The sequence below is a fragment of the Anabrus simplex genome, chromosome X (assembly GCF_040414725.1).
Source record: "Anabrus simplex isolate iqAnaSimp1 chromosome X, ASM4041472v1, whole genome shotgun sequence".
NCBI lineage: Eukaryota > Metazoa > Arthropoda > Insecta > Orthoptera > Tettigoniidae > Anabrus > Anabrus simplex.
In genome coordinates this window covers 164440372-164454814 of record NC_090279.1, presented here as the reverse complement: position 1 = coordinate 164454814, position 14443 = coordinate 164440372, and the positions used below count along the sequence as shown (strand labels likewise).

The following is a 14443-nucleotide window of genomic DNA, read 5'->3' as shown; positions in this document are numbered from 1 at the left end:
CTTTCTACAAAACTGGAATTGATCGTTTCTTCTCTCAGTGGAATAAATGTATTAATGCTTTTGGTAATTACTTTCGAATAAAACCATTCCATGGTCACATTGCAGCGGGTGTTCAGTTATCATTTGACTGCCCTTTATAAACACAATGAAACCCCTCTTTTACACTTTTTCAAGAGACTTCACAGAAAAACTGTAAATTGCAGGAAAGTATAAATAGTGGGAAATTATTTTTTTAATACACATTACCACATAAAAAAGTGTTGCACTCTAAGAAAAGTTCATTTCTGACATAAAGATTACTGTACTGTCAACTCTATTTGGTCTGACACCATGGTTAGCCAGTTTGAGTCCCACTGGTCGAAAAAATGTTCACCACAGAATGTTGGCTGGTAGGGTAGGGGAGGTGGTCGTATACAATTTTAAATCAAAGCCTCGATTCAATTCCAAACCTCTCAGCAGTGTTCACAAGGAGTGGGGGTACATGATGCTGTTTGATGGTGATTCGTCCAGCCTTGAGCTATTCGACAGGAGTAGGCTATGTGCAGCACCAGATTTCACCCTCTCCCTTCCTATCATGTCATTCAATTCATCTCATTATCTCCTCTGATGAGGTTGATGCCAGGAAGGGAAATCTGGTCGTAAAAGCTCACTATGAAAACTCATCTCACATCATACCCAATCCTGCAGAGAAACAGGACAACAGTCGGACATACATGAAGGGGGGGGGGGGGGGGGGGGAACTTACAAAGAGTATTAAGTGCCAAACCTCACTGAGACATTCTCAACGATTGCTTGTTGTTTTAAGGGGCCTAACATTGATGGTCATTGGCCCAAGTTCTCAATGCCGAGCCTATCAGCTACTCTGCATGCTTTATCACGCAACAACAGCCCACCGACCAGAATGTTGGAAGGACATGTAGTCTTGGAACCAGTTCCTCATTGTTTCCTCCAGCTGTCCATATTTGCTATATGTTGCGTAATTTATTTTCTTTTAGTTTGGTCAACTTTCATTCACTGCTTTCATTACTGTGTCTTTTTTTTTTTAATCATCGTGTTCAGCGTCAGGTTTTTTCATTGAAAAACAAGTTCTTCACCTTTTTTGGTTAATTTCTGGACAAGTAAAACGTTCGCTTTTATTAGAAACAAGAAATCAGCTTGCCTCGTGATGCAACATAAAATTCAGCAGGATCGACTGCAAGACCAACAATACAGCGAAGCTGCAAGCAATTGATAAAACTGAAGATGAGCAATCACTGGCTAGTGCATAGCATGTGACTGCTTTCGTTAAGTTTGGCTACGCTTCTGTACTGATCACTCGCTTGACGCAGCCTGCCGACACTTAAGGGCATTTTATTTGTTCCACATCCCAAGTCGCCCTTTTTTTAAATCACCATCTTCCCTTAATGTTCGCTCCTCTACAAGGTGTAAAAAGCGGAAAATTAAATTTTGATAAGGTAAAGGGGGAGGAACTGAATTTCATTGCGAACATAGGAAAACTAAAGGGACCAAGAAAAACTGTTATAAATTACAGGAACGTAAAAGCATGGTTTATACTAAATACAATGGTCCCTTGTGTTGTGCTCAGTTGAAAACTAAGATGCACAATAACAAAGATATTTTTTAGAGGCAAGAAGCTTTTGAGATGTGGTGTTAGAAAAATGGTAAACACAGGAAAAATATCATGCATCACTAATAATTTTACATTGCACTATGTAGTTCCACTAGTTATTTGTGATGTTACTACCTTCTCTGATGGTGCTCTCGGACACTACGACACGCTCCCTCCGCCCTGCAACTACTGCCGTGCGTTCCTCGTCCATCCAGTCTCCCACCAGAGACAAGTGAGGGAAATGCGTAGCAAGCAATCGGAGTAGAGGTGAGAACAGACCTGGAAAGCAACTTAAGTTAATTTTTTTTACTGTTCAGCCAAATAAGGAGCTTGATTCCAAAAGGTACCAAATCAAACAGCATACATTTTTCAGGAAGCAACAAGAATTTTAACAGTAAAATTTAAATGCAATCTTGGATCTTGTATCCTCCTAACTATGAGGGCTATTTTTAAGTAAAGACTATTTTGCAATAAAATAAAAACTACTGAATATTTTTAAGCAATTCATGTTTTATCTGATTCCACATACATTCAGCTACTCTTCCACTTCCTGTTCTAACATTTGTCATATCGTGAGATAAGTTTTTGTAAACCCTTGTCATAGAAGTCTGCCACTCGCGACCAGAACCAATGTTTTTCACTTCCTTATCAGTGTGAAGATGCTTCAAATATAATACAAATTTTCTTAAAAAGGAAATTATATTGGCAAAATCCACCTATCAGATATTTTTACACAATCATCTAATAGTACTTGTTTTGGTCCTTTATCAGACCTTCTTCAGCTATGAGTGTCAATTATCTTCTTTCCTGGCCGTACGTGTGCCCACAATGGACACTCCCAAGTATTACTCAGGGTCGGCTCTTCTGATCCTCAGAGAGTCCTCCCTGCAGTTGGATGTCTCCGCCAATGGAATGCCGTTTCAATTCAAGGCATATTTAGCTGTACACCACCATGTTGCTCTCAGACGTTCATGTCCTCTTCTTGGTTCCTCGACTGCAAAAGCTCTCTTGACAGGAAGATCTTCATCTCGACGTACCAGCGCAACTGCCGCTCCTCCAATGTTTTTTTTTTTTTTTTTTTTTTTTTTTTGCTAGTTGCTTTACATCGCACCAACACAAATAGGTCTTATGGCAACGATGGGATAGGAAAGGCCTAGGAGTTGAATTGAAGCGGCCATGGCTTTAATTAAGATACAGCCCCAGCATTTGCCTGGTGTGAAAATGGGAAACCACAGAAAACCATCTTCAGGGCTGCCGACAGTGGGATTCGAACCCACTATCTCCCAGACGCAAGCTCACAGCTGCGTGCTCCTGACCGCACGGCCAACTCGCCCGGTCTCCTCCACTTTCTCACTGTTGGGGACCGTACTAAATGATCCTCGTTCATGCTCAATGTGCACTTGTTCCAAGGGAGTGACACCCGCTGACCATTGCAGCATCCGCATTTCCGTTACATGCATTTGCTGATGGTGCTTCTTTTGCCTTGTCCAACATGCCGAGTGTCCTCATCAGTCTACTCAAATCTAATACTGTTCAATCCCTTAAGTTCCTCTGCCAAGAGGGTTTCCTTCAACCACGACCTCTATGTCCATAAATTTTACCCTTTAAATCAAATTCTTCTTCTTATTCTTCTTCTTCTTCTTCGTTTTGCCTCATGACTGAGGTGTCGTGACTATCATAATATTCAGCCCTCTAGCCGATGAACCATACTCCGCCATTCTTCCCTATCTAAAGCTTTCAATGTGGTTACTCTGAGAGAACACTGTAGGGGGTCTTTCACCATGTCAGTCCATCGCATTGGTATTCGTCCTCGTTGTCTGGTTCCCTGGACTTTGCCCTCAACAATCAGCTTTCGTAGACTACCATCTCGGCGCATTATATGTCCAAAGTAGCGTACAATTCGTTGAGAGACCTTACACGATAGACAAACTTTTATCTGAAGTTGGTTCAGGATTGATGTGTTCGTGCGATGAGCTGTCCAAGGAATCCTTAACATTTTCCTCCAGCACCACATTTCAAAGCTTTCTATCCGTTCACGATCACGTTTGAGGATGGTCCACGTCTCTGCGCCATACAAGAAGACTGAGAAGACTAGTGATTCATTCCTTAAATATGTCCAAGGTCTTCCTTTTCTTGATTGTACACAACAACATTCGTTCCCTCCTCACGCTCCTGAGTACGACAGCATTGGAGACATGGTCAGTCCACGAGATCCATTGGGTTAACACACTTCTTAGTTTCATAGAGATGAACATTCTATGGTCTTTTTCCAAGTTGGACTGTGTCATTTTTTTATGAATCTTCATTAAGCTGTCTAAATGTATTTGATTTTAACAGTAACGGGATAAACCCAGCTGTGGAAACTCCTCTTGATTATAATTATAGTACAACAGAGATGTAGAATCTAGAATCTGCCAGTGTGGCTTGATATTCATTTATTTTTAGGAGTCGGAAAAGAAAGAGAGAAGAAGGAAAGAGTTTGATGTGAGAAAATGGGTTGTTGCTTAATGGGGATTCAAAAGAATGTTAAATATCCACTTCAATCAATTTTATTTTAACCCAATCACATACCATTTATCTGAACTTATTTATGCCTTGGTGTACCATTTATTTTCATTACTTTACATGATATTATCACTGACACTGAAAAAGCATGCTTCACAGTAACTTAATGAGAGGAAATATCCAAACTACTGTCAGATGTACTTTGTGAAGTCTTTATGTGTATGGTAGTCATATACGTGCAGCGCCACCTTGCACCGTTGGCATTCAAATGAAGGTTCCTTCCTCAGACTCCGTGTCACATAGACTCGGAATCTCCGTGATGGGATAACCTTCTTCGTTGTTGGGGGTATTTTGGTTGGAAAGTGTCCTCAGTGGTGTATCCCCAGGGCTTCAGCGTCCTCATTTTGGATAGTCAGGCAAGGTCACACTTGCCAACAGCTGTTCGGCCAAATTGATCCGGAAGCTTGTAAAGCCTACTCGCTTCTTGTCAGGGCTGAGGGGGCACCCCCACCCACAGGGGGATACTATGCGTTAGTACAGTAGGCCTAATTTACGTATGTTGTTACACAATTCACTTACGAACATAAAATTAAGCATCAACACGTCACATAAGCTATGTTGCGCGATCCAGACAAACACAGACCCACATCAAAGATTTGCTTGAGAAATACACTCCCTCTAGCTGTAGGCCGACACGCTACCATTGCCCAGAGCCGTAAAATTAACTTCACTACCAAATCCTTACCCAGGCCAGACGTCGCTGACGCGTCGTATGCGCAACGTGGCCGGAAACGCTAATTTAAATTTCTTACGGCGGGAGTTACAAACATAATGAAAAAAAATGAAATGTATGGCTTTTAGTGCCGGGATATCCCAGGACGGGTTCGGCTCGCCAGGTGTAGGTCTTTCTATTTGACGCCCGTAGGCGACCTGTGCATCATGATGAGGATGAAATGATGATGAATACAACACATACACCCAGCCCCCGTGCCGCTGGAATTAGCCAATTAAATCCCCGACCCGGCCAGGAATCGAACCCGGAACCCTCTGAACCGAAGGCCAGTGTGCTGACCGTTCAGCCAACGAGTCGGACACAAACATAATAAAGAGTGACGTAAATGTGCTATCCAGATTTCTTAAGCATGTATTTAATAGGAAATGGCCTGGGACTTTGGAATAATGATGTAGTAACCAGAAAAATATGCTAAGAGGGACATCTTACTTCGACTGTACTTTTTTATTTAAGATCAACTTAACCTTATACATACAGGTCCATCCACATGCACGAACTACCTACAGACGCATATTTACGGTTACCAAAGGAGCAAGGTTTGTTCTGTAAGTATTAAAATGTAACCAACAGATGTCAGGAACTACCTGAACTTCACTTTTATATCATAAGCGGTTAACTCGCTCCTGGAATAAGAAAAATAAAATGTACCACAGTACATGTTATTTGTAAACAAATATGACAGTGGCCTGGAGTGGAGCGGATGGTGTTATTCATGATTGTCTTCAGAATATTGATGATGAGATTCACTATGAAAGTGTGCAAAGTGAAAATAATTCATCTTTAAATGATATTGGTGAAGGTGAATCTGAATCTATTTCTGAAGAGCCAGCGCCAACGGATAATACAGGATTTACACAAGGTACAACAACATCAACAGGTAGGAATGTCAGTAATGACTGGAATTGGGAACTTGAAGCTAATAAACCTACTGACGTTACATGTAAGCCAGTTTGTGAAATTCATTCCATGGTAAAGATAAGGTTAGAAGATACTCCAATGGAATTGTAAGTGATCAATGAATTTCTAACCCCACAGTCCTGGGATCGTGTAACAAAGGAAACCAATGCTTATGTATAAATATCTTGCATCTTTCCCAAATTCCCCTCACACTGGTAATATTTCCTTGACACCTCAGAGTCGATATACTGGCTACTACCAATCAAAAATGGCTCCAACTCAGAAGAAATTTGGGCCATCCAGGCAATGCGGAATGGTATAGCATGGGGACTCTGCAAGGATACATCATTAGAGTACCTCAAATGAGAGGTTGCCATTCATGTGGACACCTGTTTCTTTAGTGTTGTGGGGCCGATGATCTTCGATTAGGCCCCTTTAAACAACAAGCATCATCATCATCATCTTTAGTGTTGCATATATGAAAGGACTTCTCCAAATCATAAATGTATGGTGGAATGAAAAAATTTGTTTATATGCATGTAATATCCGTGTATATATTCATCTTCATTTCCTTAAAATAACTAAAAATATAAATAGTATGCAAGGGCACAATTTTTTTCGAAAAAACTGGCAGGTCAAGGGGTCAATCAATACATGTTACAGTTATATGGCATCTCCACCTCCAGGTTCCCATGAGCCTGAGGATATCTTTGGAACATCTGGAATTTATCTCTCGCCTGGCAGTCACACAAGCAAATTCTGTTACTGTACCTTAACTTGTGCGGGCGCTGCTAGGTTAAATGGTTGTTATGGTTGTAAGTGTAGTATCTCACCTGCATAGCTCTGTTGATCTTTTTGAGCCTGCTGCAGCAAATACTTGATGGGCAGTTCTGACAAGAACTCCGTAGAGTATCGTTTAACTTTGCGCCCCGACGCCGTGTGAGTGTGAGCGTTGTTCAGTCTAACGTCCTCGTACAGCAGCAGGTAGTACAGTAGTAGAAGTTGAGAAGTGAGGGAAGGTGTACTGATATCTACTTCACAGTCCTGAAAGTCAATAATGAACATCTGCTTACACACTTGAACACATGAAACTCGTTCAGAGAAAAAATAATAATCTAGTAATGAACAGATTTAATCATTACTACATTTTGTTATTCCATTTACTGCACCTGAAAATAACTGTGATTCAAATTCTTATACTGAAGGATATGGTTATAACTAGGGCTCAGAAGTTGAGGAAAAGTCCTTTTTTTCTCAAGTGTCCGAAGACGAGGCCCAAGCTCATGTATGTTCATTCTGGGTCATTGCAGGCCTGAAAATGGTCGATTTTATTTGCCCTTTTCTTCCTTTCTCGGCGTTTTTTGGCTTATGATTTTTTTAGCCCTTAACAGCTTCTTTTTGCAACTTCACCTTGTTTTAACTATATTTGTACAGCCCATTCTCAATTCGAATACAGTAGAAGTCCGTTATAGCGAGAATTCACAACGGCGAAAAATTCACTCGCTATAGCGGATTGTCGTTATATCCGATTTTTTTTTAATTTCAGGAAAACCCCATACACATTAAAATCAGTATGAAACGGCAATCAGTTTATTCAAAACTTGAGTTTTTGCGGATAATATCCACACTTCGGCTTACTTGTTTGTTTTTCGAAATTCGATACTACGTGAAAGTGTGTGTTTAATTTCATTCTGAAAAAAATAAATATATATTACCGTATTTCTCCGAATCCAAGACGACCCTCACTTTTTCCTTTAAAAAAATTTAATCAGGCTTAAAAAGTGCTTTGTAAAATCATATGAATATATTTTTATACAGCATGCACTTTAAGACTATTTGTAGATGCCGAACATTGGCTTTAGTTATGCCATATATTTTGCGGTTGTACAATTATACTTCATTAAAGTGGGTTTATTAACCATTAACTTATAGTTGGCATCATACTGTAATATCGAATGGAACTCGCTGAAAAAGTGCCGGCAATACACATACCACGCGTCGTTACAATACGACGATCCATCAGGAAAATATTCTTGCTTACTATAAAACTGTTACTTTCATTCAGCGTCAGATATAACTGGCTGCCACTACACGCACGTCTTGCTTGCTGGATTCGGCCAACTTCAGCAGCTAGCGATGTATAGGCCTTAATCGCGGACTTTGAAAGTCAACGAACGAGTTTACTGCGCTGCGGTATGGCAATTCTGCCGTTGCATTTTTGTGCACATACCTCACAATTTCATCTTCGACTTCTTTAAAGCATCCTTGTTGCGGGCCACTGAATGCATTTTTTTGCAGTACCCATTTTTAAGCTACCGTATCTTTGTCTTCACGGTAACGCCGAACATTGGCTTTAGTTAGGCCTACGCCGTATTTTCTTGCGGCTGCACAATTACTATACATTTCCGAGTGTTTAATAGCCATTAACTTAAAACTGGCATCATAACATCGACGAGAACCCATTGAAAATTTGCTGGCAATACCTGTTCCACGTATCTTTACAATACGACGATCCATCACAAAAATATTCCTGCTGTATATAAAACTTAGTTTTACTAAGCGTCAGGTACAGCAGACGCGTTATAACTCTGCTACTGAGTAGCTGTGGCCTTTCCAAGAATTCAAAGGCTCACATGTTTTGATGCCATTCTGCATATTTGAGAAACGTTTTTGCAGAGGATTATAAGTTAGAATGTCATTCCCGAGATCCAGTGACGTTACACATAGGCACCGAACAACCGGTCGCCGCGGCTAGCGATGTATGATACAGAGGTGGTAGTTTATTGTCAACAAGTTTTGTGTGTGCGCGCGCGGTGGTGAAAGGAAGCAGCGTGGTTACTGCGGTAGTTGCCAGTGGTGTTCATCACTATCAGGCTGCGAATGTAAAACGACCCTTGATTTTTCACATGAGATTCCGAGGAAAAAAAGTCGTCTTGGATTCGGAGAAATACGGTATCACTCCAAAGGCTTCTGTGGCAAACATTTCAGTTTTTTCCTTCAAACTGCATCACCTAACTTAACCGTTTATGTATCATGAAAACCTATTTGCAACACATGTAGAGAAATGTTAACATCCTCACTAAAAATTGACATGGGAATAGCTTTCTAAAATTTAACTAGACGCGAGAAAATATAAACTATCCTCTGAAATCAGTGATGTACTCTGCCATATCTTGAGATGTATCACATTCTTACTTAATTTCATTATACGGTATAACATTAAAATTAAGAGATCGTTTACTTCAGCCTTTATTTTTTAACGAGTTAACAACTGCTATCGGCCACGTTATTTACGCATTTATCCTCTTTCATTTCGAATTTTCCTTAGAGAACAGCAGTCGACGGGTATTATTAATCGACTCCAACATCGCCTTCGAATGTTGACGAGAGAGCAAGCAAATGCACATAGCGCGAAAACTATACTGTACCGAAGATGATCGATCGCATTTTGTGGCAAACATTTCAGTTTTGTTATTGAAATAGCGTCACCTATCCTAACTTAACGGTACTATATGTATGATGAAAACATATTTCAAGCGCCAGTAGAGAAATTATAACCTTCTCGCTATAAATTTACATGATAATAACCTTTCAGTAATTTAACGGACGCGAGAAAATATAAACTAACCTCGTCATCAATGACGCACTCTGCCATATCTTGAGGTGTAGGCCTATCCCATTCTTATTTAATTGCGGTATTTAGCATTAAAATTAAGTGATTGTTTTTTCAGCGTTTATCCTTAACGAGTTAACAACGGTTATCGAACACGTTATTTACGCATTTATTACGAAAACATGTTCTCATCTTTCATTTTCCTTGCGGAAGCGCAGTCAACGGGTATTACTAATCGACTCCGACATTGCCTTCGAATGTCGACGAGAGAGCTCCCTAGTGGGCATAGCGAGAAAATGATACCGAAGGTGATCGATCGCATGCAGTATAATGACTGGGTGCATAAATTTCGGCAACAGAAAAAATCGAGCGCGCATAATCACTCGTAATAACGGAATCGTCTGTGATAGGGTTCTCGCTGTAGCCGAATGATAATACACAGTTTAATATAGGAATTTTGAAGGGACGGACAAAAATCATCGTTATAACGGGTTCTCGTTATATGCCGTACTCGCTATAGCGGACTTCTACTGTACATTAGTTCATTTATCACCTCTTAAATGTCTTTTCTGTAGTAAGAGAGAAAAAGAAATTAAACTAACGCTTGAAAAAACTAGGCGTATCAAACTATGTGCAAGATAAGTGAAGTATTGAACAGAGAAAATTGTGATGGAAGTATTTTTGAAGAGGAAGATTTCACTTGCTTCAAGCATGAACCCTTATCATGCATTGATGATGTGGAGAGACATTTATCGGATGTTTTTCAACGTGCTGTTTGAAAACCGACGATACCTTACACCTAGGAACCTAGAGAAGACTACTGTGATATACCGCAAAGCCAATTGAATTAAGGTTTACGAATTCCAATTTCTGTAACCCTAGTGTGGTTAAGCCAAATATGATTGCAGTTATACTCATTTCAAATTCTTTCTCCAGGATGTGCATTGCAAGTTCGCTGAATTCACTCTAGGTGGAAAAAGCATTTCATTCTAAATTCTGCAAATACTTTATTTTTTTAAACACAGACTTACTTTTTATAAATTATGTTAATCTAAAAATATATAATGACTGAACCTAACCTAACCCCATGACAATGTATTTATCCTAAAGATTACGGTTACACTTACGACTGTCGTACATACTTCCAGTTGTCTGGAATACAAATACAAATCTTAAAGGTAAACATGCAAAAACTACCCAGGTAACACCGGGTACTACAGCTAGTTAAAACTAAAATTAGTAATGAATTTGGATCGCATTTTTACATCCTTTTGACAGTTTTTAAGTCCTTTTAAGGCAATTTATAGGTCTTCAAAATCCGAACACTAGTTATAACAAACAAACAAACAAACAAACAAACAAACAAACAAACAAACAAACAAACAAGTCAAACCAAACCAAACCCCATGGCCCTGATATGTGATGATCTACCAAGTGACCACCTCTCAGCCCAAAGGCCTGCATTTTACAAGGTGATACTAATACAGTAAAACCTCATTAATTCGAAGTCGTCGGGACTCAAAAGTCGGACCTCAAATTAAATGATTTCGAATTAACCGCCAATTCATAATTCAGGTTTGCCAACCCTTGCTGCATTACAAAATATTCTAAGGCCCATTACTGCATGCAGTTAACCTTGATTCACAGTTTAAACCTTTCAAATGCCTTGAAAAAAAAAAAAAAATTATTTCCAAAATGTATCCAAGAAGGTGCATTTACAGTATTCAAATAATGCACTTGGATAACTCACTGACAAACATAACCTCACGTAACGAAAGAAAGAAAAAAAACATGATTCAAAGGCAAGGAGAAATCTATGCTTGCTCCCATGTGCAAGTGCTTTATATTCTTTAGATTACTGTACTGTACTCATTACATGCCTTGAACTTACATAGAAAGTATCCGATGCCCTTAAAACATCGTGGCTAATCCAACTTTCCTATGACTCTATCCTTATACAATTTCCCACCATGGTACTTCTCTCGTACTTCAGAAATGTAAACACTTGCCGTGTCACAAAGTATTCTAAGACCCATTAATGCATGCAATCACCTCGCTTCACAGTTTAAACCTTTCAAATGCCATGGAAAAAAACTATTTCTGAAATGTATCCAACAAGATGCATTTATAATGTTCAAATAATGCACTTGGATAAATCAGTGACAAACATAACCTCGCGCAACGAAAGAAGAAAAAAAATCACACAATTCAAAGACGAGGATAAATTATGCTGGTTCCCCTGTGCAAATGCATTATTTTTTGGATTACTGTACTGTTTGCATTTTTAGATGCCTCGTACTTGTACAGAAAGTGCCCAATGCCCTTAAAACATTGTGGCTTATCCAACTTTCCTATGACGAAGGGATAAAGTTTCTCGCTTCCGTGTGCACTGCAACGCAGTACAATGACCCCCACCCTGGTACGACTTCCCGGCTGGCACTTTCTCCTTTAAAACCAGAAGACCGTTTGGGCTCGGCATTAACAGAAAGCAATGAAGTTTCATCGGCAATGATAATATTGTTCGGTGCCTATGAATTGATTATATGAACCACGCTTTTTCGTCAACTGTCGGCATCACCAGTATTCGCGGATTCTGTTTTTCCGAACACTGCTTGCTGCGTGATATTACGGCGTTCCTTAAAAGGCTGAATACAAAAGAATTCCGATTTCATTCAACTTAGCAATCATGAAGCACACTGTAGACACACCGAAGTGAGTGTAAGTGTGGAAAGCTACACCTCCACCTTCCAGAACACGCGTTCCATCATGACGCGGATAAATTTTGAATTTAAATTACTCTGTAACATACTATTGTTTTAAAATGTAAAGGCAGTTTCGAATTAAAAGTCTGAATTTCGGTAATTTAAATGACATGCAAAACGTATCTCATGCTTCTGGGAATGAGAGCTTCTTCAAATTAGGCAGGATTTTGAATTAACCGATTTCGAATTATCAAGGTTCTACTGTAGTGACTGTGACCATGACAATCTCCCACAGGTTCCACAACAGTTCCTGGAATCATTCGTTCTTCAATTTCCTCCGCTCTTAAACCACACTTCCTACACTTCAACGCCATGCTTTTACAAGTCACATGTAAACAAGTCAAGGAACTTTATACACACCGCTTGAGTTTATCGATAGACAGAAAATAAAAGAATGTTGCCAGAACATGGTAGCTTGAACTCTCTTCAGTGGTCATGCAAAGATTAGGTGCCTTTTTCAGTCTAGAAAACTCTCAGAGAATAAAAAACTAAGTGTATCTCATCTCAGAGTGACGTTGGCAAGTTTCGTTCATTTTTTTTAAGGATCGCTGGCACTAACAGGACTAACAAACATACATACATACATACATTACATTACATTACATACATTATCATTATAGACTGTTATGCCTTTCAGTGTTCAGTCTGCAAGCCTCTGTGAATTTACTAAACGTCGCCACAATCCTCTATTTGCAACTAGTGTTGTGGCCACATTTAGTTCTATACCTCTTATTTTTAAATCGTTAGAAACTGAATCTAACCATCGTCGTCTTGGTCTACCTCTACTTCTCTTACGCTCCATAACAGAGTCCATTATTCTCCTAGGTAACCTATCCTCCTCCATTCGCCTCACACGACCCCACCACCGAAGCTGGTTTATGCGTACAGCTTCATCCATTGAGTTCATTCCTAAATTAGCCTTTATATCCTCATTCCGAGTACCCTCCTACCATTGTTCCCACCTGTTTGTACCAGCAATCATTCTCGGTACTTAAATGTCGGCGGTTACTTCTAACTTATGAATAAGCTATCCTGAGTTCACCCAGCTTTTGCTCCCGTAAAGCAAAGTTGGTCTGAAAAAAGACTGATGTAAAGATAGTTTCGTCTGGGAGCCGACTTCCTTCTTACAGAATACTGTTGATCGCAACTGCGAGCTCACTGCATTAGCTCTACGACACCTTGATTCAATCTCACTTACCATATTACCATCCTGGGAGAACACACAACCTAAATACTTGAAATTATCGACCTGTTCTAGCTTTGTATCACCAATCTGACATTCAATTCTGTTGAATTTCTTACCTACTGAGATCAATTTAGTCTTTGAGAGGCTAATTTCCATACCATACTCATTGCACCTATTTTCAATTTTCAAGGCTTTCGGCACAATCTGCCATTAAGACCAAGTCGTCAATAACAAACAAGAAAAGAAAAGTATGGATACTAGAGCTAAACACAGGTAACAGGGGAAAAAGACAGTAAAGCTAACCTATCAAGTTCAATTTCTCCTTCTGTGTCTGTTGTGTATTTGTGTCCTTATCACCAATATTAACCTTACCACGCGTATGTAGAAATCTCTTCCGGTTTCACTAAGAGAAGGCATCAGCGATGAGTACGCAGCGTATGAATTTAACACATTCATAGGTTTGTTCGTCTGATATTAACCTACCAACACACACAAGTTGAGTCCGCCAAACACTAGCGTCTGTGTTATATTGTTCGTTTGTGCTTGAAAAAGATCATTTGTGGCACGCACTGCTTTTGTTATTTAATCAAAAGAAATAGGCTGTGGAAAATCATCGTTTGCTGGTAGAAACATATTGTGAACACTTTCCATCGAGTGGAACATGCGAGACATGTTCTAATCGGCAAGAAGTCCATGCTTTGTGACTGGTGGGACCAGAACAGTATGGTGTATTATGACCTCTTGAAGCCCGGCAAAACCGTTAATGCACAACGCTATCGCCAGCAAATGATTAATTTAAATCAGGCATTGATCAAAAGACGACCGGAATGGGCCAGAAGACATGGAAAAGCATTTTGTTACACAACAATGCGCCGTCTCACACAGCAAAACCAGTGAAAGACACCTTGAAATCACTTGGATGGGACATCCTTCTGTACCCGCCGTACTGCCCCGACATGGCACCATCTGACTATCACTTCTTTGCATCAATGGGCCACACGCTCGCAGAGCATCACTTCAGCAATTTTGAGGAAGTTGGAAAATGGCTCGACGAATGGTTTGCCGCAAGAAACAAGCT

The 14443-nt window shown here is 39.9% G+C and overlaps 1 protein-coding gene across 1 annotated transcript in view; it reads right to left on the bottom strand.

Annotated features, from left to right (window-relative positions):
- IntS2 (integrator complex subunit 2) overlaps positions 1-14443 on the bottom strand; it is a 109554-nt gene that overhangs the window by 23125 nt on the left and 71986 nt on the right. Inside the window, exons 11-12 of the mRNA XM_068230522.1 lie at positions 6638-6848; positions 1745-1888 (exon numbers count right to left, since the gene is read on the bottom strand). Of these exons, the coding sequence (XP_068086623.1) occupies positions 1745-1888; positions 6638-6848 (355 nt within the window). The remainder of the gene's footprint in view (positions 1-1744; positions 1889-6637; positions 6849-14443) is intronic.